The sequence below is a fragment of the Arachis ipaensis genome, chromosome B05 (genome assembly GCF_000816755.2).
Source record: "Arachis ipaensis cultivar K30076 chromosome B05, Araip1.1, whole genome shotgun sequence".
In the NCBI taxonomy this organism is placed as follows: domain Eukaryota; kingdom Viridiplantae; phylum Streptophyta; class Magnoliopsida; order Fabales; family Fabaceae; genus Arachis; species Arachis ipaensis.
In genome coordinates this window covers 138,244,226-138,252,100 of record NC_029789.2, presented here as the reverse complement: position 1 = coordinate 138,252,100, position 7,875 = coordinate 138,244,226, and the positions used below count along the sequence as shown (strand labels likewise).

General features: G+C 34.2%; 2 protein-coding genes across 6 annotated transcripts in view; one reads left to right on the top strand and one right to left on the bottom strand.

Moving 5' to 3' along the window:
* LOC107644406 overlaps positions 1–829 on the top strand; it is a gene marked incomplete in the record, with an annotated part of 7,738 nt that extends 6,909 nt beyond the window's left edge. The window contains 1 exon segment of the mRNA XM_021102965.1: positions 1–829. Coding sequence (XP_020958624.1) covers positions 1–544 — 544 coding nt within the window.
* Positions 1,226–5,412, bottom strand: LOC107644405 (methyltransferase-like protein 5). Of its 5 annotated transcripts, none has more exons than XM_016348247.2 (9): positions 5,239–5,412; positions 5,104–5,160; positions 4,484–4,581; positions 4,038–4,107; positions 3,698–3,746; positions 2,964–3,052; positions 2,835–2,882; positions 1,829–1,888; positions 1,226–1,563 (listed from the first exon to the last, which is right to left on the bottom strand). In XM_016348247.2, the coding sequence occupies exons 1-9, from the start codon at positions 5,296–5,298 to the stop codon at positions 1,462–1,464; spliced, it is 633 nt and encodes a 210-aa protein (XP_016203733.1). In that variant the 5' UTR covers positions 5,299–5,412; the 3' UTR covers positions 1,226–1,461. The 5 variants fall into 5 exon arrangements, with proteins under 5 accessions (XP_016203733.1, XP_016203732.1, XP_020958626.1 ...); XM_016348246.2 differs by lacking the exons at positions 2,835–2,882; positions 2,964–3,052 and adding exons at positions 2,110–2,157; positions 2,238–2,326; XM_021102967.1 differs by having other exon boundaries at positions 1,468–1,639.

Sequence of the window (7,875 nt, the reverse complement as noted above, 5' to 3'; positions counted from 1 at the left end):
CGGAGGGGATCTTGAAAAGGCCCAAGAATACCTCAGGAAGAAGGGTCTCTCAACAGCCGACAAGAAATCCAGCAGGCTAGCAGCCGAAGGCAGAATCAGTTCGTACATTCACGACTCGCGCATTGGGGTACTAGTTGAAGTGAACTGTGAAACTGACTTTGTTGGTAGAAGTGAGAAATTCAAGGAGTTGGTTGATGATCTTGCGATGCAAATCGTGGCCTGCCCACAGGTGCAGTATGTATCCATTGAAGATATTCCGGAGGAAATTGTGAAAAAGGAAAAGGAGATTGAGATGCAGAGAGAGGACCTAGCTTCAAAACCAGAGAACATCAGAGAGAAAATCGTCGAGGGAAGGGTTACGAAGAGGCTTGGGGAGCTCGTGCTTCTAGAGCAGCCTTTTATTAAGGATGACAGTGTCTTGGTGAAGGACTTGGTGAAGCAAAGTGTAGCTTCCATTGGAGAGAACATTAAAGTGAGACGTTTTGTTAAGTTCACTCTTGGGGAGAGTGCTGAAAATGAAACAAAACCAGAACCAGAGGCATAGAATGAAGAGAAGTGCCATAAAGCAATGTAGCAATTTACAATAGCATGTGAAGTTTGGTTTGGATCAGGGTGAAACAAATTTTGAAGAGAGCAAATTTGTTTATTCATAATAACCAAATGTGCAATCGGCATGGACACAATTTTCTTTTTACTAATCTGTATCTACATTGAGATACACGAGGACCATATATTTTGTTAATTATGAGTTTGTAAGCTGAAAATATGAACTAGTTGATGCATTTCTCAATTTTGAATCATCAGTTTCAATAGTTCATAATCTATATTTGTAATGTTAATGACCATTTTATCAAGGTTTTGAAAATTGAATGGGTAGAACTATAGGTTCAATGGATATAATAAAATAAATATATATGTATAAAATATATACAATTATTTTATAAAATAATTTCGTTTTATTATTTCAGTCTGACTCAGTTAACCCAATTAAATCAGCTAGTTCGGTCTGGTTTTCAACCATGCATTTTGTCAAATACTTTGAAAAGGATAGCTACTTTGTTTAGATTTGGCTTTTCTAAAATGAGGTATGTAATAAGGTCAAGAGTGTGAAATTAATCACATTTGGATTATTTACTGGAATCTACACAATGAAAGTAAAACAAGTTCAACCAGAGTTACTTTTCTTGTCATGGATAACATAGCACTGATAATTAAGCACACAAAATTAGAATATTCCCCTAAATCAAGTATTTTTCAATAAGAAATCCCCACACTTTATAGATTCATAAAGTCATTTGATTTCATGACAAGAGGATCCTTCCTCAACTATTGAATTCACATATATGCACAACTATAAAGGAATCATTACTTAATGTGCAAGAGCATTTTAAACTGAGGGAAAAAAAAAAAAAAACCAACAAAGTTTCTCCTTTAATCATACTTGTCTGTGCCAAATGCCTTTTAGCTTTGATGCTTTCCTGGTACGAAACGCCAGAGGTCAACGGCGATGTCTACCTCTTTCTTCTTATGAAATTTGTATAGCTTCGGCAGATCATATCGAAGCTGTCAAGGCAAAGGGGGAAAAATCAGTTACAGCTTACAAGATGCAGGTCCATAATTATGGCTACTCCATGAATCACTGGAACAAGAAAATATATGAAAGAATCAGGTTGTGTAGGTGACCTAAGTCTTGATATTGGTCCCCATATTTTCTAAGAGACAACAATTTACACAAACAATTTCGATAAAAAAACAAGGTCAATTTGGAGAGAAAAAATCAAATATTATTATATGACTTAAACATCTAATACACAGTAACCTCCCTCACCTCACATAGAACTTCGGCATTGCAAGCGTTGAAATCCCTTAAAGCTGTTCGTTTCACATGCTGCGGTTAGATAAAAATGGAACCCATGGTATCAATAGAAGGTCGGAAAAACGAAGCTATCATTGAGGATAAAATGTGTTAATGCAAAGGGTCAGGAAAAAAATGCTAATGACATCTTTTTGGAATGGGAAGATCAGAGACTTCTTCAATATCCATCTGACAAGGCTCGCAGAACTCAATTACTAATAACAAGACTAGAATTTAAGATTCAGAAAACATACCTCTCTTGTGGAACTCTTATGCAATGAATAAACAGCTTGAGAAGCAACCTGACAAAGTAGTAATATTTGCAACATGGTAAATTAAAATACCCATCAATTATATATTTTTTATATATTGAGTACAATACCTTCAAAGCAACATTGAGAAAGTCCAAATCTGCGCCCTTTTTCCGAGTTCCAAAAGGAGGATTCATGATAACTGTATCAACAATTTGACCTAGAGTATGGACCAAGAAAATCGTATAAACCTGTTAGTTACACTAAATGAAATACTTCAAATAGCATATAATGCCTACAAGTTATACAATGAATACCCTTAAAAACTTTATGTTCCCATATAAATAAGAAGTTAAGAACTAATTCAGCAATATTGTTTGAACTATTACACTCTCAACTGGAGATCATGGAGACATAACAAGAATCAATTTTCCATATCCATCTAAGAACAAAAATCCAGAAAAGAAAGGAGAGAAGTGCAGCAAATTGCACCAGGCAACAAGCCTTCAATTCAGACTGTTGTTGCTCCAAAATGCCAATGAAGTGTCAAGATTGACGACGAAAGTCCACATAATTAAAAGTGATAAGGCAGTGCTGCAAAACCACAAGAGTTCAAACAACATCTTTTTGGAATGGGAAGATCAGAGACTTCTTCAATATCCATCTGACAAGGCTCGTAGAACTCAATTACTAATAACAAGACTAGTATTTAGATTCAGAAAATATACCTCTCTTGTGGAACTCTTATGCAATGAATAAACAGCTTGAGAAGCAACCTGACAAAGTAGTAATATTTGCAACATGGTAAATTAAAATACTCATCAATTATATATTTTTGTTTATATTGAGTAAAATACCTTCAAAGCAACATTGAGAAAGTCCAAATCTGCGCCCTTTTTCCGAGTTCCAAAAGGAGGATTCATGATAACTGTATGAACAATTTGGCCTAGAGTATGGACCAAGAAATCGTATAAACCTGTTAGTTACACTAAATGAAATACTTCAAATAGCATATAATGCCTACAAGTTATACAATGAATACCCTTAAAAATTTTATGTTCCCATATAAATAAGAAGTTAAGAACTAATTCAGCAATGTTGTTTGAACTATTACACTCTCAACTAGAGATTATGGAGACATAACAAAAATCAATTTTCTATATCCATCTAAGAACAAAATTTCAGAAAAGAAAGGAGAGAAGTGCAGCAAATTGCACCAGGCAACAAGCCTTCAATTCAGACTGTTGTTGCTCCAAAATGCCAATGAAGTGTCAAAATTGACGACGAAAATCATTTTTAGTCCACATAATTAAAAGTGATAAGGGAGTGCTGCAAAACCACAAGAGTTCAAACATAGACTAATTTCTACAAAGAAAACAACTTGGCCCCAAATATCGCCATTCAACAAATGCAAGATTCCATATTTTACTTCTAAACTTGTGCTTCCTGAAATCAACTGGTGGCTTACGACATAGAACTCAATCTTATAAATCCATTAAGATCCGAATCCGATTTTTTTACATTTTCTATGATAAAGGTTATTGTTCAATACATGAACTCATAAAATGGGATGGAATGAACGGAAAGTTACCTCTCCACCTCAAGTCCATGACATTAGACTGAATAAAATCCATATCCACCTGAAGTTTTAATTAAATAAAAAAGAATGGTGTATCAATTATTAATAACCAACCTTTAAATAATTATTGAAAAATTCCATTTATTGCATCTACAGCATATATAATTGACCAACTTTTATTTCATCTTTTTCTATTACAACAGTATCCCAAGCTTTATTCATTCAAGACACTTTGCCTTGATGTACAATATTCAAAATACACCAAATCTTATTGTTTAATTCAACAAGAGACTCGGATAATGTGAAACCTTTGTAATCATTTAGAATAATATTCGACAGAGATATAAAATACCTCAAGTTCCTCAGCATTAAGAGATGCTATTTCAAGAGATTCTGGATCAATGTCAATGCTGAGAACATGTCTGATCAATGCTAACACAAATCAAGAGAATATTAGATATGTAATACAGGATTGATCTTAGAAAACGAAAATATGTATTTTTTAAGCCATTGTCATTTGTCAAACATGATTTTGAATTTCAGAATTTATTATTTGATTACCTACAAACAACTGCTATGTGACCATGTGCATGAAACACTGAACAGTTCCAAACTTGGAAACTATAGATTTGTTCTATACAATACTAGTAGTACACAAGTTTAGAGTTAACTATAACAAATTTGATTCTAATGTCACTCAAGTTTAGACAGCATAATACCAGGAAGCGAATGACAAACTAAAATAAGACAATCCGGTAAACTATCCTGCAAAAGTAGCAGGGAAAGGATTCAACTCACTCTGCACTCAGAAGAGCAGCTGCAACACCTAACGTACCGCAACCACATCCGAAGTCAGCCACTACTTTGTTACTTATGTCCTCAAAAGAATTTTCTGCCTGATTCACATGGATTATAAAGCAAACAAGATTTCAGCCACTGAAAAAACAGAACATTTTACTAATTTACCTTTAGAAACCTTATTCAAGCTCACAAACTACACGTCTACACTCACACCATTACACTGATTAATTTACTACAATACCCTCCCTATCAATCCCTACTGCAAGTAATAGAACTTATCCGAGGAGCATCAATAATGCACAAAGAAAATCACTCAAATAATTCCAGATGCTACTACAAGCCACAACCATATATTAATAACCACATCAAATGTAATTCAAGTATTTGAAATGTAGCATAAAAAATGGGGTGTGGTCAACTTCCACCACAAACAAGCAAATTACATATATAAAAGACATCTTTAATGAGTAAAGTACGAACCTTTAACGTACGCAAACAGATAAGGGAGAAGGAAGAACCAAAGTTCAGTACCAAACATGGCAGAAGAAAATGAATAAATAATATTACTAATAATAATAATATAAAAAAAGACAACGAAATTGGAAGGAGGGGAATACCGTGAAGAGCATTCGAGAAGCTATATGGGGTCCCGTTGGGTACTGTTCAAGCTCCACCTTTCATCACACACACACACAGAAAGGTGTGATTCAGAAAAAGAAGTTAGTGACTATGAAAGTGAGAAAGAGAGAAACCTTGGGGTTTGGGAACTGGTCAAGACCACCGAGGAGGCCTTCCAACTGCTTCAGCTTCATAATTTCCGACGAATTTTGCCGGCGACGGCGAGGAGGTTTTTTTTTTGGACAGGGAAAGGCGAGGAGTTAGATTTGTATTTTTGTTGCAGCTCGCTGATGGTCGCAAACTTTGTTTCCTCTCGTTGCAACAAAGGTTTTTGTGAGCCAATAGAGCCCATTTAATTGGCCCAAAAATCCGGGCTGATAAGAGTTGCACCCAAAAACATCTTGATATTTTTGGTATTCATGACCCAAATAAGATAATAATTTTTGTCTCCACAATATCTTCCAGTTCATAAGTTAAGGATTAATTTGTCATTAGTTAATAAGTTGGTATTTATAGGGTGTTCAAATTTAAACCGATCCAAATTAAACCGTTCATCTAATCTAATCCAAACCGAAAACCGATTAAAACCACACTAATTCGGATTTGATTGGATTCTATTTTTTGCAAACCACTGGATTGGATTGGATTTCGGATCTACTTTTCATAACCGATCCAATCCAATCCAAACTGCACAATGTGATATAATATTATTATTTAATTATTATACTTACAATTATATTTATAACATGTTCAATTTGTTATACATTTTTCTATTATTCATGTATTATTATTATTTAATAAATATTTTATGTTTAAAATATTATTTATTTATTTATTTTAACTAACCTATAATTTTATTTCTATTGTTATGTTATCGTTGGCTTTTTTAAGATATGTTAAGACTTGTTATGTCATTGTTGATTATTTAAAATTTGATGTTAAGACTTGTTATATGTATTTAATTTTTTTATTTAAAAAATCGCAAATCCAAACCGATCCAAACCGCTTGTAATTGGATCGGATCGATCGGATTGGATTTTCAAAAAAAGTTCATCCAATCCAAACCGCACCACACATAAATTAAGCGTTCGAATCGGATGACTTTTTCCCTTAAAACCAAAGCAAACCGCACTGCGAACACCCCTAGTTATTTGTACAAAATGAAATTCTAAACCTATCACATATTTAAACTAACAAAAAAGATATTTATATATTAAAATTAGTAACAGATGTATTTGTGTATAAATACATATGTGGTTTAATTTATTTTGAATATATATTTATATTTCAACTTATATTTTATGCTGATAATTGATTTTGGTGTACATTTATCATAATCATAAACTAACTAATAAACTAAGTATAGACCAACCGCAATTGGTTAAAAAAATTAGTTAGAGAAGAGAGAAGATACATATAACTAAAATAAAGAAGTGAGAATTTTGTACTATATAGAGGATGAAAGAATCTCTCTTCCTTGACTGACTATGAAATATGGATACAGATTTTAGAATAAGATACGGATAAGATAATGCTAGCCTATTAGTGATGATGAATCGAATAAAGGAAATAAAGCAAGGCAAAGAATGAGAAATGAGATAGAGGAGGAATTAGATGCCAGCAAAATAATATTGCGTTAGAATACCGCTATTTGCTTCCCTGTAAGTTCTAATTAACTACCTATTTAATTTGCACCTGTAATGAAAGCAAAGCGTGCATATAGATTATTAGAAGAAAAGTGAGTTAGTTATTAATTATGGGTAACAGTCCTATCAGCAGTCTCCGTCCCAACAACTACAATGGAAATGAACCTTACAGTGTGGTACTAGCAGACTCCGCTACCATTCAGTTCGCAGGAAAAAAGACGCCATGGAATATGTCATATAAGGTACAAAAAACAACCTGTTACTTTACTCTAGAGGAGGTCATAAAAAGGACAAATAGTAATAGTAATGATTCTGTAAATTTCGATGATTTGCGTATCTCAACCGACTGATGACAAAAATCTGTCAGACTTGCATTTCAATATTACTGTGAAATTGAATAGAGACGATGAAGGTCTTCTTAGGGTATCATACGAAATTTGTCGTAGGCCGCTGCCACGCGGGCTCAGTTTCCTTGATTACCACGAGTATGAGATCTGGAATGTTGTAAACAATGCATGGGGTGGAGATACGACGACATACATTTTTTTACATTCTCTTGGCAGAATGAGATTTATGCTTGTTACGGAGGGGAAGAGAAGGAGCAAGGGTGAAAAGACTAAGCCTTACATGTTTAGTGTGACACATTATTATGCTAATTTGGAGAATGGAAAAGACGTAGGACTCTCTATGCAAGTCAAAAGGATCAAAGCCAAATCGTGTGACGATGGTGATGGACGTTTGGATTGCACTGTGGATGGGCCTCACCTGCACCCTGCTCATGCATTGTTTTATATGTATGATGAAATCGTTAGAACAAGGAATCCTACTTGTTGCCCTCATTGTGCTAATAATATCCTTCAGACTCTTCGTATGTCATGTCCATCTGAAGGTGAAGATAGCGACATTGACACTTTTGTTACTCCTTTTCGCCAGAGCCACAATGTCCGAGCAAGAGGAGCAAGTATTCTTGAAAATGCTGGAAGAGTTAGAGGCAATTATAATGGTAGTCTCAATATCAGAAATTTTATTCTTAGACCAAAATAACAGCGGCTACTTGCACAAAGAAATCTTCATGTCATCTGCTGGGTAGTTCAATTAAATATATATATTTAGTCAAATATATTT

Bases quoted from the DNA above. Each gene is read 5' to 3' on its own strand.
- LOC107644405 (XM_016348247.2), bottom strand. From the start codon at position 5,298: ATGAAGCTGAAGCAGTTGGAAGGCCTCCTCGGTGGTCTTGACCAGTTC. The intron at 5,161-5,238 runs GTTTCTCTCTTT...GTGTGATGAAAG, and splicing joins ACCAGTTCCCAAACCCCAAG to GTGGAGCTTGAACAGTACCC. The intron at 4,108-4,483 runs GTGAGTTGAATC...AGCATTGATCAG, and splicing joins GCTGCTCTTCTGAGTGCAGA to ACATGTTCTCAGCATTGACA.